Consider the following 16,173-nt stretch of genomic DNA (forward strand, 5'->3'; position numbering starts at 1 on the left):
TATCTACAAATCAAGGTGATATATAAACAGTTTCTGCAGAAGAAATAGTGAGGCACACTCACTTACCCGACTTCAGTTAAATATATTCCTTTTTTACTTTAATAAAGAACAACAGGGTTATAACATGGAGTTGCTTCCCCTCCCTTAGCAAAACGAATAACAATGAATACAGTGACAGCCAAAATAAAATTATGTAGAAAAGTATGTATGTATGTATGCAAATCATTTATTACAACATCAGAGAAAGATCTGCATTAAAATTTTAATTCGTGAAACGCAATACTATCAATTCTATAACAGAGTTAATACTTACTCATTTGCAATGGGCATGGAGCCCCTTCTCTTTGGTTTCATCACCATGTTGGCTTGGTTTCGGAAACTGATCCGAATCAATGATGGTCGTAATTTACATGGTTCTCCGTCTACTTGCATAGGCATGGATTTGTATGTTGTTAGTTTGACCTCACGACACTGCATTAATCTTTCACCATGACCTCCAACATATAACGCAGCCTACAAAAACACCAAGAAACTAAAACATAGTGGATCCTTCGTCAAATGAAATGCGGTTTAACGCCCTACTTTTCTGCACCATCGTGGCTAACAAAGATAGGGATCCTTTATCAAAGTATAATGGAATATAATCGGGTTCAATGTTGTATCGCTACATATGCAATGTACGAGATGATAGTTTTTGTTTACCCTGACAGAGTGGTTTTTCTGTTTATACTTTGCCATGGGTTCTTTTATGAGCAAGCCAATGTGTGAACGGTGGACCAAAATCTACATGTGCCATCAAAACAACTCAACACAACCAGCAAGTGGGAACCTGATTTAAAAAATCCAAAAGATTCTCTTTTGATTCAAACACAGGACATTCTTGTTGCGAGACCAGTTCATCAAGAATTTTATCTAAATTTTCGTGGACATCTATACACAGTAAAAAAAGTTAAGCACCCCCCAAATAAAAGCTGAATTATTGGTATATGTTGAAACCAAATTTCAATCCTCATGATGGCAAATCAAATAGTGGTATATTTGTGATAAAATAAGGTGTTACTTATTGGAAAATGTCTCTCACGAACGCAACGACATGCACCCATGTGTTGCACACACCAAAGTTTCGATCAACCACAAGCATTGGGTATTTAAGGATCGGTATTGACTTCATTATCACTTTTTTGCACTTCTGATTGACAATGGCATGTAGGAGAATTTCTGATGCATTGAGATGGCAGATCATTGGACTTCATCGGGCAGGACTTTCTTACAAGGAAATTGCAAGAAGAACTCAGATTCAGTACACCGTAATAAGCCGTCTGGTGAGGAAACATGCGCAAACAAATGATGTAAAGGACCTTCCCAGGACCATGCCCCAGGAGGATAGAGTTCTGTTACGGCATGTTAAGACGCCAGCCTTTTGGTTCCAGCACCCTTCTGAAACAGGACTGGTTACCTCATCAACGCTTGAGCAAACAGACTGAGAAACTGTCTCAAAGCTGAAGAGCCAGAAGGGTCATCGGGCATCCACAGCTCACAAATCACCACAAGCGTCAGCGTAAGATCATGGAGGAGAATACACTAGAGCGACGAAAGTCATTTCCTCCTACATGCTGTTGATGGGAGAGCCCGTGTATGGAGGACTAGGAATACACGTCTTGCCCCCAGGAACATTTTGCCAAGAGTACTATTTGGCGGGGGATCCGTAATGGTTTGGGGAGTCTTCTCCTACGACTGTAGACTGGATTTGGTGACTATACAAGGTTCACTCACAGGCACTCGCTCAATTCAGGAGGTTCTGGATCCTGTAATTATTGATCATTTTGATGACCACAGACTTGCCACAAGACCCTTGTTCATGGACGACAATGCACAACCCCATCGTTCACGTGCTGTAAACCAACATCTGGCAAAAAATGCTGTGACACGAATTCCATGGCCAGCAATGTCTCCTGATATGAACCCAGCTCTTCATGAGGAGTGGCAGCAGATACGGATGGAACAATTAAGGAACCTGGTTAGGGGTATGCCAAGAAGAGTGGCTGCAGTTATTCAGGCACGTGGTGGCAGCACATGTTACTGATGTTTTGTGATTCCTGGGACACTGATCCACTTTATTTAAGCTGCTTTTACTGGGTGGCACACACTAAGACCTTGAACTGACGATACTTAAACACCCATGTCTTTTGGATGAAATTCCATTTCAATTTCCCTCTGTGTTTTCATGCACTTTTAGTGCTCATATCGTTACAAAACTTCACTTCCAAATGACCAAATGATTGTTCTTTTAATTAAAATTTGTTTTGCTTATCTTGTTTTTCTCAGTTTCATAACATACTTCCATGAAGTTCACCCCTCTGTAAACCAGCGGCTGCCAGGTAGGATACGCCCACATTTTGCAAGAGATGGATAGAGAACAAGCTAAAAACAAACATGATTTTTTGTACAATCAGTGGCAATAATCCAGAAAGTTATGGCCTAAAATGTGCAATTATCAAAAGGGACAGAGATCTTTGGGATATAAAGATATGTTTTAAGTTTCATCAAAATCAGATAAAAATTGTGACCTCTAGAGGGTCCACAACCATCATATTACACACTTCTACACAATTTGCATACAAAGAGCGGCCATTTTGTCGGGAAATTTCATTTCAATTTTCCCGAAATACGAATTCAACCTTCATTATGGTGGAATGGTGATGTTTTTAAAATCGGAAAAAAATTGTGACCTCTAAAGAATCTGCAAGCTAAAAATGCGATTTTTTGAACAATCGGGCCATAATCCAGGAAGTTAAGTTCGGGTATCCGCGATTATCAAAAGGAACCAAGATCTTAGCGTGTAATGGTGATATATTCACATGTTATTTTTTTTAAATCGGATAAAAATTGTGACCTCTACAGGGACTACAAGCTAAAAACGTAATTTTTTGTACAATCATGGGCCATAATTCAGGAAGTTACGATCCGATATGCGCGAATATCGAAAGAAACCAATATCTTTGGGTTATAAACATGTATTTTAAGTTTCAGCGAAATCGGATCAAAATTGTGACCTCTAGAGGGTCCACAACATTGATTTACCAGATGTTTACACTATTTGCATACAATGGGGCATCCATTTTGTACGGCCTGATTTTCACGAAATTCGAACTCAACAAACATTACAGTGTAATGGTGATACGTTTTTTTTTTTAAATCGAATAATAATTGTGACCTCTAGAGGGACCACAAGCTAAAAACGCGATTTTGTGTACAATCAGAGACCATAATTCAGGAAGTTACGATCAGATCTGTGCGAATAATGAAAGGGACCAAGATCTTTGGGTTATAAACTTGCATTTCAAGTTTCATCAAAATCGAATCAAAATTGTGGCCTCTAGCTAGAGGGTTAACAACTTTGATATACCAGATGTTTACACTATTTGCGTACAAGGGGCGGCCATTTTGTCTGGCAGTTTTGGTCTCATTTTCCCAGCCTGTTCTCCAATTTCAAATGAAATAAAATACTGTTTACAAAAAAAAAAAAAAATTCAAACTCAACCATCCTTAGAGTGTAACGGTGATATATTGTAACGGTTTTTTAAATCAGATAGAAATTATTACCTCTATGTAAACTCCTAGAAAGATTCTGACGTGAAATTCAAGACCTCCAAGGCTCCATTTTGAAGTATATTAATATCATTTTGACAATGAAAGACTAACTTACCAATGACGAGTATGTAAATCCAATAATCTCTAAAAATCCATCATCATGTCGTTGATGTTCAAATCCTACAGCATTAGGATTTCCCCATGGAAGAGTACCACTAGCATATCTATTGGAACACAAAGACAAGAATATGAAGAATAATTAGAAAATAACTTGTATTAAGAATAACAGAATATCACAGTACTTATGTAATATTAAATGGATGTCACATGCTGACAAATTTGGATTCATGTGATATTCATGTTTTATTACTGAACTATGTTTCGACTTGGCTTCTCTAGTGGTGTTTTTTATAAAGACTAGAGAAGCCTGGTTGAAAAGTCGCTCAGTAATAAAACAGTAATTGGATTCAATAGAATTGTGACCTGCGTATGTGGTTTTTAGGGTGAAATAAATTGTGCAAGAACCCATTTAATTTAATTTAATTTATGATCAAAGAAATGAATTTTGCTGATATAGTTTACAATTGTATGTTTATATATATCGGTATCAAATATAGATTCTTTATACATATTTCATGCAAACCAATGAGTAATGATGATGATTTTCTTTTCTTTTTTTTTTTTGGGGGGGGGGGGGGGGTCTTTATAATATACAATGCAAATGTAGTATAATTTATACCTTGGAATGTTAAGAATTAAAAGGCAATGTAATTTCATATCTTGTATTTTCTGAGTTAAATCAACCCCATCACACTGAAATATTTCCAAAGTAACAATGCATATTTTATTAATATATATTTCATTCGATAATTTTTTTCAAACTATAATGTTAAGAGAAGTTCTGAACTTAATTTTTTTTTAAGCATCAATATGAACTATAGAATAGGTAGATTCACTCTAATGTTTTTTTGTATACAATCATAAGACATTACAACAGGGTTCTTAATCCATTTTGAAATGAACCGGCCAGAATTGGGTCAAATGAGGACCCGTAGGAAATGGGTTAACTGTAAGCTTTACATTCCCTTTAATATAACTAGACTTCATCAAAAATAATTCTTGGTAATTTGTTATGGAGAATGTCGTATTTTAATGTATGTTATTGCCACAAAAATAACGACAGGTACACTTTTGAAAATTTTCCATATTTAATTTACGTCAGTAATATTCCAGAATAAATTACTGTCTTCGTTTATTCGATGAAACGTTTGCATTTTATAAATCGATGATCTAAAACTAGCAAAAGTTTTTATTCATTCGTCGATGAAAGACAAACGGCACAATTGTCATGTGACAGTGACAGCCATAATTAAAATTCTGTACGATTCTGATGTACACTCGTAGCCTTCTTTAAACAGCGGCTGCCAGGCAGGATACGCCCACATTTTACCTGAGATGGATAGAGAACAAGCTAAAAACAAACGTGATTTTTAGTACAATCAGTTGCAATAATCAAGAAAGTTATGTCCTGAAATGTGCAAATATCAAAAGGGACTGAGATCTTTGGGATATAAAGATCTGTTTTAAGTTTATCAAAATCGGATAAAAATTGTGACCTGTAGATAGAGCGTACACAACCTTCATATTACCCACTTCTACACAATTTGCATACAAACAGTGGCCATTTTGTCAGGCAGTTTCATTTCCATATTCCCGAAATTATGGTGGAATGGTGATGTATTTGAATGTTTTTTAAAATTGGAAAAAAATTGTGACCTCTAGAGAATCCGCAAGCTAAAAATGCGATTTTTTGAACAATCAGGGGCCGTAATCCAGGAAGTTCAGTTCAGGTATCTGCAATTATCAAAAGAAACCAAGATCTTAGTGTGTAACTGTAATGGTGATATTTTCACACATTTTTTTTAAATCGGATAAAAATTGTGACCTCTACAGGGACCACAAGCTAAAATCATGATTTTTTGTTCAATCAAGGGCCATAATTCAGGGAGTTACGATCTGATATGTGCGAATATCAAAAGGAACCAATATCTTTGGGTTATAAACATGTATTTCAAGTTTCATCGAAATCAGATCAATATTGTGACCTCTAGAGGGTCCACAACATTGATTTACCAGATGTTTACACTACTTGCGTACGAGGGGCGACCATTTTGTCCGGCAGTTTTAGTCGGATTTCACGAAATTCGAACTCAACAAACATTACGGTGTAACGGTGATATATTCCAACGTTTTGTTTTAAATCAGATAATAATTGTGACCACAAGCTAAAAACACGGTTTTTCGTGCAATCAGGGGCCATAATTCAGGAAGTTACGATTAAATATGTACGAAAATCGACAGGAACCAAGATATTTGGGTTATAAACATGCATTTCAAGTTTCATCAAAATCAGATGAAAATTGTGACCTCCAGAGGGTCCACAACATTGATTTACCAGATGTTTATACTATTTGGGTACGAAGGGCGGCCATTTTGTCCGGCAGTTTTGGTCCAATTTTCATGAAATTTAAACTCAGACAAAATAAGGAATGTTTTTTCAAATTGGAGGGAGAGAGAGAGAGAGAGAGAGAGAGAAATGGGGTTTAACGTCCACTCGACAAAAACTAGGTCATTTCAGGACCAACATATGGTTTAATTTTATTTCAATAATTCGCTTGCGTGTAGGGGTCTTTTAGCAGTGGGAGGAAACCGGAGGACCCTGAGAAAACCCACAAGGTTGGATTTTTAAATTCAATAAAAATTGTGATCTCTATAGGGTCCAATCGGGCCATAATTCAGGAAGTTATGGTCCGATATGCGTGAATATCGACAAGAACCAAGATATTTGGGTTATAAACAAGCATTTCAAGTTTCATCAAAATCAGATGAAAATTGTGACCTCCAGAGGGTCCACAACCCTGATACACAATATTTTGACATTATTTATGAACGAGGGGCGGTCATTTTATCCGCCAGTTTCGGTCCGATTGTTATGAATTTCAAACTCAACCATCCTTAGGGTGTAACGGTGATATATTCAAACTTTTTTTTAAATTGGATAAAAATTGTGACCTCTATAGGGTCCACAAGGTAAAAACGTAATTTTTCGTGAATCAGGGGCCATAATTCCGGAAGTTATGGTCCGATACCTGCAAATATCGAAAGGAACCGTGATCTGTTGGTTTTAAACATACATTTCAAGTTTAAACCAAATCGGATAGAAATTGTGACCTCTACAGTGTTCACAGGCTAAAAATGCGATTTTTCGTACAATCAGGGGCCATAATCCATGACGTTACGGTCCGATACATGCCAATATCGAAAGGAACCAAGATCTTAGGTTGAAAAACCTGTATTTCATGTTTCATTGAAATCGGATAAAAATTGTGACCTGTAGAGTGTTCGCAAACAATTGTGGACGTCCGGACAGAGACGACGACAATGCACGTCCACATGAAAATGTGGGCGTATAAAAACGACAATATTTTAAAAATTAAGCCTTTGTAAGAATATGTACAAAATAAAAAAAATCTTAACTGGTTTATTGACCTAATTCCAACTAATAATATGTCACATGTCATTGGAATTCGGCATTGGAGATTCTATATTATTAATGACTGTTTCTCGGTGTATTCAGTGTTCTATCAGGGGATTATATGCAATGAATTTAACTAACAATTGGTCAGTGAATCCATCAAAGTATAGATCCAGACCCAGTTATATTCATACGGAGCGTGGAAGACGCTTAATTGGCAAACCAAGCCGAGATCATCTTCTTTCACCACGTGGGTTATTTTTTACTAAAACAGCTTACTGAACAAGCTTGCTTTGGTTTTTTTACCGGATTATCAAAATGATCGTTAAATGTGCTAATTAGGCTACTCGGATCATGAACCACATGGCCGATTCTCACTAAGGCATGACTGTTGTAACAAGTAATAATTAACCCGTTGTAATTTAGGCAAAAGTAGATTGATTTATGATACCACAGTGGCTGGTTCATTGTTTTACCAATCGGCTTGACTGAACTTCAAGCCGATTAAGATCCCTGCATTAAAATAAAGACTTACGACAAGTTTGATATGATCAGCAAAACCCTTCCAGCTTCGCTTTAACAAATCTCTCCCACCAGCCTATAATTTAAATGTAAAATAATCAAAATTTATTCAATAAAATGTGAATTATAATCAAACTATTTTCCTAGATTCTTAAGTTTAGAGATTTGTAATTTATAATATAATACCATTATTTATTAAAAAATAAATATCTTACCCCTGCATAGAACATTTTGTTCCTAAATCTGCTATTAAATTTCTCTGGATTTGCCTCTGAAACAGTTGAATGATATGTATTAACATCTAAATATCTTAAAGATCTCAACTTTTATTATAACTATATATTTGTCATGGTTTATATCTATGTTCATTTATAATTATGGTACATGTAATTAGACATCAGTTTACTAAAGCTGCTGAAAGTCATTTGCAGTTTACAGACAATATATAATTTTTCATGGCTTAATTCACGCTATAATTTACTCAATTTGACTATTTAAAGATGCATTATTAAATATGTAGATAAAAAGCTGGTTGTTCTTGCAATAATAGTTTTAAAATAGATCATGAAAAATGAATATATTGAAATTTGTTAAGTGAAAAAATGTTTAAATAATAATTTATATCTATATAACATTTTAAGCCAGAAAAAAAGACCTGCAACAGGCAGATTTAGCTCTTGCATAATGCATCTATAACATTTAATTAAGGAAACAACCCATATATCGTAGATAATCTCCTAATGTGGATTCAAATGGATTAATAAGATACCCATCAAATGAATTTACCTAATAATTATCAGTGGGGCTTGATTGTTTATATAATCTGCAAAGAATTCTGAATGTTGACAGATTTTCAATTCATCATATATTTGTAAATACTGAACAGAAATGAACCATTTTGATATACCTCTTTGGGATTCAACTTTCGAATTATTGTAGTTTGCAATGGATTCCAAATCCATCAAATACAATCAGTGGCTTTAACGATTTCGTATAATCTGTGGAAGACAATCTATGTTAGTTCTTTCTACAACTGCACGTGGCCATCAGAACTATTGGTAAACCAATATAAAGAGAATTTCAGTAACTCACCTCTTGATTCATGAAATTCTAAGGCTACATGAGCATCTGCTCCAAGAGAGAAATAATTATTAAAGACATTAAGAGGTAATGTATCCATTAAACCTTCTTCTGTTTCTACTTCTGCTGTTGTGGTACTTGGTTGAACTTCTAAGTTCCATCTAGAAATAAATTGATGAGATCAAAATTCTGATTTCCAAAACTACAATTGAGAATATTAGTAAAGTGTTTTCTTATCACAAAATATACTAAAATAATAATAAAATATTAAAGCGTTGTCTCATCTACATTCAGTGGGAAAAGTGAGGGTTTTCTCTTGGACAATGTTGGAAGAAAAACACTGTATTTTGATGGCATTTTCAAAACTCTATGATTATATTTTAAATTGGGGATTACGTTCTGAAATAAAGAGAGATATCCGACATATACAGGTCCCAATTCTATGGAATACAATTACTGCTTTTTACTGAGCGATGCACTGCTTTATAACGACTAGAGAAGCTGAGTCGAAACGTTGCTCAGTAATAAGCAGTAATTGTATTCCATAGAATTGGGACCTGTATATTCCAGTTCAATTACTAAATGCCATTGAAACAATTTAGGTATCAGGCAGTAGAGCAAGAGTGTCTTAGAAATATTTGTTCTGGACACAATTTATTTTTACCTTCATCCACAAATAAGTCGATGCAGAGTATAGATGAAGGCTTGACTTAAACAGAAAAAAGTATCAACATACATCCCCAAAAATATGGTAAACAAGCTAACAGTGAGGCTGATGTCCCCTGCCGAAATCCCGAAATAAATAGACGACACATATTAATTAATTGCAAGTTTATCTTTTTAAAAAGTATCGACAATCAAACTGATTATAAACTATAATACACTAAGTTTCATCACTCTCTATCAGACAGAATCAAAGTCAAAGAAATTGCTTAGCTCTGCTAATTAGCTTTAGCGGGAAATGTTAATCATTGAACTAGTCAAGACATTCATGAACATCAAGTTTAAACATTCTACCTCAATTAAAAGCAGAGTTATGTTCCAAAGTCTTGACCAATCAAATTGCTTATCGCTCCGTAGCCTAAGCAGAAAATTATCATCAAACTTGGTCAAGGTAATGATATAATGATTCTATACTTGGATTTTCATAGCTCTCACTTAATTATAATCAAAGTTATCGTGCCCAAAAGCATCAACCAATCAAACTGCTTATCTCTGCTTACTGTAAGCAGACCACGTTCATCATCGAGCTCCATCTAGGCATTTAACTAATGAACGCCTACACCAAGTTTGAACTTTCTACCTCAATTAGGAGAGTTATTGTGTTTCAAGGTCTCGACCAATCAAATTGCTTATCGCTCTGCTTACCCTGAGCAGAAAATATTCATTATAGAACTTAGTCAAGTTATTAATGTGATGAAACTATACACCAAGTTTCATCACTCTCACTTATTAGAACTAAAGTTATCGTGTCCCAAAGCATCAAACAATCAAATTGCTTATCTCTGCTTACTGTAAGCAGACCACGTTCATCATCAAACTCCATCAAGGCATTCACCTAAAAAAAACCTACACCAAGTGTGAACATTGTTGCTCAATTACCGTAGAAGGAGAGTTATTGTGTTCCAAAGTCTCGATCAATCAAATTGCTTATCGCTCTGCTTACCCTGAGCAGAAAATGTTTATTATCGAACTTAGTCAAGGTATTGATGTAATGAAACTATACACCAAGTTTGATCACTCTCACTTGACCGGAAGTAAAGTTACTGTGTCCCAAAGCAACTACCAATCAAATTGCTTACCTCTGCTTACCCTAAGCAGAAAATGCTCATCTTCGATTTCCATCAAGGCATTGACCTAATAAACACCTACACAAGGTTTGAACAATAGTCCCTTGAGTTCGAAGAACAATGCAAAAATACAAAATCCCACAATGGCCAATAATATAATTAATGTTAACTGTGTTTATCTTGAAGCTGTTAAATAGATAATTATATACACAGCTAAAATGCGTAGCATACAATAAAAGTGCTGTATATTGTTTATTAGTTTGGCAAAGTGTAATAAATTAATCAAGTTGATCCGAAAAGGTGTAATACTACTAATTTAACCCCAAACCATCATACCATAAACAATTGGTTTTTATCAAAGGTGTTATGATGAGTTGACAATAAAACCAATCTAATGGTAGGTCCACTAGAGAATGTATAATGTATAAAGTACAGAAATTACAAATTATGCTTATGCTTCCCTCATGATGACAAGATGTGTGCACTGATTGTCTATTATTGTAACCATAGAACTGATGTATTGGAGTCTTAGCCTCACTTCTCCATTTTTAAATTAAATCATTAAATGGCCGAACCATTTTAATCTAGTTAAAATCTCAAGCATTTGATGGCACCAATAGTTGATTATGGTCTTGTCATGTTAATAAAAGTCTTATTAATAATTTATATAACATTTAAGGTCTAAGGAAAGACCTGCAATAGGCAAATTTAGCTCTTGAATAATGTATCTTTAAATTAAAACATGAAATATCTATTACACAATGTTACCGTGCTATGGTAATAGCTTTCTAAAATACCTTTAGTTGTTTGTTCAAATCATAAATAATTTTTTATTGTGGGTTACCAAATTATAATCAGTATATTTTGCAAATTAAAGTAATATTGAAAACTTAATAATTCTAAGATATGGTCTCAATTTTCTAATTACCTATCTAACTGCACAACTTGCCCCTCCTCTACATTGCATAATATTTTAGAAATAGGTTCATCTGTATAGCCCTAGAAAACACAAACATATTTACATATATCTTTATAATCAAATCAAACAAAAAATATGACATATTGGCTGCTCTCAAAAGAATTCAACTTCATTATTCATTCCTTAATTTGATCAAAACATTGTCTCCAGAGATCATCACGTCTGAGTTAAGAAAAGAAGCTAATTTATATTCTTATTCTTACCCCTTCTTCGTGAATAATAATTTGACAATATGGCTAAGGGATTTCTTTTCCAAAGACAGTCAAAACAGAAACAAAATTTAATTAATTTTTTTTCCCAATGCAAGACCTGACAGTAAATTAAGAACTTTGATCTCATTGTTAAACAAAAGTCCAAACAAAATGAACACTTACACCACCCCAATTGAGTGTCCTTCCCAGATCATTGCCAGTACCTATAGGTACTACAGCAACTGGGGGAGGAGGAGAGATGTTGAGGGCATCTATCGTTGATAAGATCCATCCTACTGTACCATCACCACCACAGGCTAAAATACGTAAATTAGGCACTTTCTTATACAACTCCAATCTACAATATGAGAAGAGATTCATTTTAATTGATATTTAATATGATTAATCTACAACGTCTGATTGTGCCAGATCAACTAATATATAAATCAATGTCAGTGGTATAAATTTAATAGGTACTCTTCTTAGGTGAATGTATAAATTTCATAAATTAATGCAAAAGAATATACTGGTAGTATGAAAATCAATATATGGCCATGGAGTAGTATTTTGACATGACAGCAAGTCTCTAGCCTATCCTTTTTATTCACAAATATCAACTCTCAAGTGATCTATGGCATGTGTCTCTTAACTAACTTTGTTTCTACTAACCATCTGAACAATCAGCTCCACATGCTGTACCCCTAATAACTAGAGGAGGCATGACATAAAAATAAACCATGTCCATTTTAAAATGGGAAATTTTCCAAGGGGCTGGCTATAGCCACAAAATCAGCACTGTAATTCTTCACCAAATCGGTTAAGATATCTAGATCAAATGCCTTATATTCAACTCAATATATCTGTATCAAGATGCTAAAATTTAGCTAATAAAAATGCATACTAACCCAAATCGTGGTCCACCCTGAGCTAAATCGAACACTTGTCGAGGGTTTAACAACCAACAGAATTTATGCATGAGTTTTGCTCCTTGGTTTCCCCCAGATTTGGGATTGATGAAAACAAGAAGAGGTTTTAATAATGGTGAAGGAATGGGTTTAATAATAAATGGTTTGGCATCATCTCTACTCCGTCGTTTCTTTAATGACGCTTTCCGCTTTTTACTGGCACGTATTGAAGATTTGAAAGACCCCTGAAAATATTAATATTCAGACATTGTATGATGTAAGATAATTCCACTGACTTCAACCAAGTAGATTGGCTTAAAGAAATACATGTTATACTCACAGTTTAGTCAGAAAGTAATTCAGTAATGGAGTGAATTCAATATTTGAAATCGAAATAACACTGAAAGTAATTATTAGCAGAAAAATTGTTTCCCAATCATCAAAATAAATTGTGAGTTTATAATCAAAACAAATATCATCAGATTTTGAATTTCTACCACAAAAATTTCATCATCAAAGAACAAATATACATTTAAAAATAATGTTTCCAGATCATTGACTGAACTGAATAAAATCAGGACAACTCATTTTCACGTTTCCATACTTGGATGAAATCATACCACCAACATATTTTTAAATTACATTAAAAAGGAAATGTTATAAGAAAAACCAAGTATGTTTATAGTTCAAATCTTTTACAAATTCTGCTTTCATAACGTTGTGTGTTTAATTATGGTTGTTAGGCCGTCCTTCTAGTCCTTTCACCGAGTTAAAGAGGTACTTTAATTGTTTCTGCATGGATGACTATAATTGTACTTAAAATCATACTTCAATACTTCAGATATTTTAACACAGTGTTCTGAGCTACAATCAATAAACGCCTTGTACCACTAACAAGATTTCAACAAGATTTTAAAAATAAAAAACTGAAACATTTCATGTAAAAAATACGATTAAGAAATCTGAATTGACTAATGACAAAATCTGAAAGATCAATTGATGCAACAGAAAATCAACTAAAAAATCTTAAACAAAAATATTGTAATGAATTCAATTCCACTAACTGGTTTCCCCATAAAATCACTCATGTTTAAAAATGTTTACAAATTTTCCTTAAAAGTTAATAAAAAATATATTGTACATACTTTTTTTGGAAGTTTGATAATCCAAGATGGTGGAATGATTATGCCAGCATGTATTCCGAGTGTACATTGTTCTTCAATCTGTTGCATCATAAAGCATGTTGTCTTGTTATGATGAGCTGCTTTACACCAAGAACAGCTTATGGCTATTATATCCTACAATAATTAATATTAATGTCAACAGTGAGGTTGATGTTCCCCCGCCTTAATCTCATTAATTACTCGCAGACTGATCCTTTCATAAAGCAGAAATGAAATAAAAGGGGCTTTAACATCCTACTTTTCTGACATGACTGGGCAATGTAGATGGACACATGCCATGAAGTGTGCTATGATGGAAATTTTGCCTGGACAGCGGGGCTATGTCCTACCTTTATATTGAATTCCAACTGTTAAGGGTTCTTTTACGTGCACTCCAATGTGTACACAGGACTTTGGTTTTTCATCCCATTCAAACAACTATACATTGTTTGAAATGAGTGTTTCCAATACTATATGAAATGGGGTTTAATGGCCAAATGTTCTATACATACTGGTCTAATGAAGACAGGCATACACCATACAGTGTGTTATGAGGGGTAATATTGCCCCGAAAGCGGTGCTACGACCTACTCTAATATATCAAATTCCAACTATCAAGGGTTCATTTTTCTGCACTCAAATGTGTCAACAGGACAGTTTTTCATCCAATCCACAAGACTAGACACTGTCCTTGTCAGGTCCTCCATCCTGCACCAGTGAAAAGGGGAAACCATTTCGGAAAATCTTTTTCATATACCGTACTATCCTTAAAAAGTTTTTAAGAAAAAGACCCCTGTTTTTTTTCGACCAGATTTTACCCCAAGTTACACTGGACACAAACTAGGTCATTTTGGGACAAAATAAGGTTCAATTTTATTTCAATAATTCGCTTATACATAGGGGTCTTTTAGCAGGGAGGAAACTGGAGGACCGGGAGAAAGCCCACGAAGTTGAACTGGCGACCCTACTCCTTGTCACGTACAACCGGGGAATCAAGACCACAAAAGTTAACTCAATGACAGACCTTATGAATGATACAACGCAAATGCGCTAACCATTCGGCCATCCACCCCCAAGTTACAGAAAGATGCAACTGTTTATTAACTTTCTTTATTTGTAAGGTTGCTACCAGGAGACATCCAATCTCCATCTTTTAATTTATCCTTTGTGGCTAGGATGTTTCTAGTTTACAAGTAAAGTTTATGTTGATATCCTACCTTGCTCTGAAAAGCAAAACGTTGTTGGAAAGACTGTAAAGAAAGGTTAGATTTGTAAATGAAGAATGCATTCAGATGATCAGTTATAATACTGTGGTTATTTTGAGACTAATAGTACAAGGTCCAAGCATAGATTCAATGAAAAATCTTTATTTTCACACAGCTTGTTTTCCATTTCTGTGAAATGTAACATTTTTTAAAATTTCTTTGGTATTCAGATGGATTCAGATCTTTCATATCAAATTATCTATATCATTTTGAGAAAATATCAAGGATTAATATTCATATATTTTTATGTTCACCTTTGAACACTGTTTACATTTCCCCTCTTGACGTCGCCGATGAACCCAATGGTGTCTCATGAACGTTTGTTCTCGATAGTTCCTAACACCAGCTTCACGGAATGATGGTTTACAACGTAAATTTTTCTGAAATAATTACAGTAGATTGATCAATACAGAGAAAAAAATTGGATCAGAAAAGAATGGAATTAGGTTTTTTAATTAAAACAAAGATCACTTGGAAATGTTCTCCACTTACCCAATGATCTATAAAAAACAAACATGATAGGTTTCCCGATCTTCAATTATTTGAGCGTCTAACTATCACTTTACTTGCAGTAAATTGGTTTGGATAGATAATTATCGAAAAGACACAAAAAAATATTGTGTGACTGACTATTGACTTTGTTAATGCATGTTTTAACCTTGTTCTACTTGAACATTTTGAAATTCTAACTTCATTTTCAGCTCTTGAATCAAATGTCAATTTTACGAATCGGGACTTGACATTTTGTTTTATCAACCAATACTTTTCTTGCACATCCTAACCTGGGGATAATAGAAGTTAAGGTGAAGCTGACAAGAAAATCCTGTGTAAAATCATCTAAACACTCAACAGCACTGCAACTTCTTGTGACCTGAGAGGATGTTTAATTGTAATTCTGGGATGTTCCAAAATAACATAATTGCAATCAAATTACAAAGAATCGAATTCTGTCTGTCCCATGACATAAATCAAAGTCAGCGAACATGTATCATCGGTGATGATCAGTGGAGATATTTTCTTTTTCAGTTGGCACATGTTTTGTTGCCAGATATTCTCGCAGGATTCGAGAGAGTTTAATTCCAGAATGTTCCAACTGAATATCCTAATCATGCCATGAGTTATTTCAAAAACTTATTAAAAGTTATACGTGTA

General features: G+C 34.5%; 1 protein-coding gene across 6 annotated transcripts in view; it reads right to left on the minus strand.

Annotated features, from left to right (window-relative positions):
- LOC126811388 (diacylglycerol kinase zeta) overlaps positions 1 to 16,173 on the minus strand; it is a 300,069-nt gene that overhangs the window by 18,467 nt on the left and 265,429 nt on the right. For all 6 annotated transcript variants that reach the window (XR_008786262.1, XM_050536971.2, XM_050536970.2 and 3 more), the window contains 12 exons: positions 15,276 to 15,401; positions 14,974 to 15,006; positions 13,739 to 13,891; positions 12,594 to 12,838; positions 11,872 to 12,046; positions 11,447 to 11,517; positions 8,741 to 8,889; positions 7,864 to 7,919; positions 7,662 to 7,724; positions 4,331 to 4,404; positions 3,707 to 3,815; positions 314 to 513 (listed from right to left, as the gene is read on the minus strand). Coding sequence is in view for 5 of the 6 variants with exons in the window: in XM_050536971.2 (XP_050392928.1) it covers positions 314 to 513; positions 3,707 to 3,815; positions 4,331 to 4,404; positions 7,662 to 7,724; positions 7,864 to 7,919; positions 8,741 to 8,889; positions 11,447 to 11,517; positions 11,872 to 12,046; positions 12,594 to 12,838; positions 13,739 to 13,891; positions 14,974 to 15,006; positions 15,276 to 15,401 (1,454 nt within the window). In the remaining variant the exon portion in view is untranslated. The remainder of the gene's footprint in view (positions 1 to 313; positions 514 to 3,706; positions 3,816 to 4,330; positions 4,405 to 7,661; positions 7,725 to 7,863; positions 7,920 to 8,740; positions 8,890 to 11,446; positions 11,518 to 11,871; positions 12,047 to 12,593; positions 12,839 to 13,738; positions 13,892 to 14,973; positions 15,007 to 15,275; positions 15,402 to 16,173) is intronic.

The sequence above is a fragment of the Patella vulgata genome, chromosome 2 (assembly GCF_932274485.2).
Source record: "Patella vulgata chromosome 2, xgPatVulg1.2, whole genome shotgun sequence".
Classification (NCBI taxonomy): Eukaryota; Metazoa; Mollusca; class Gastropoda; family Patellidae; genus Patella; species Patella vulgata.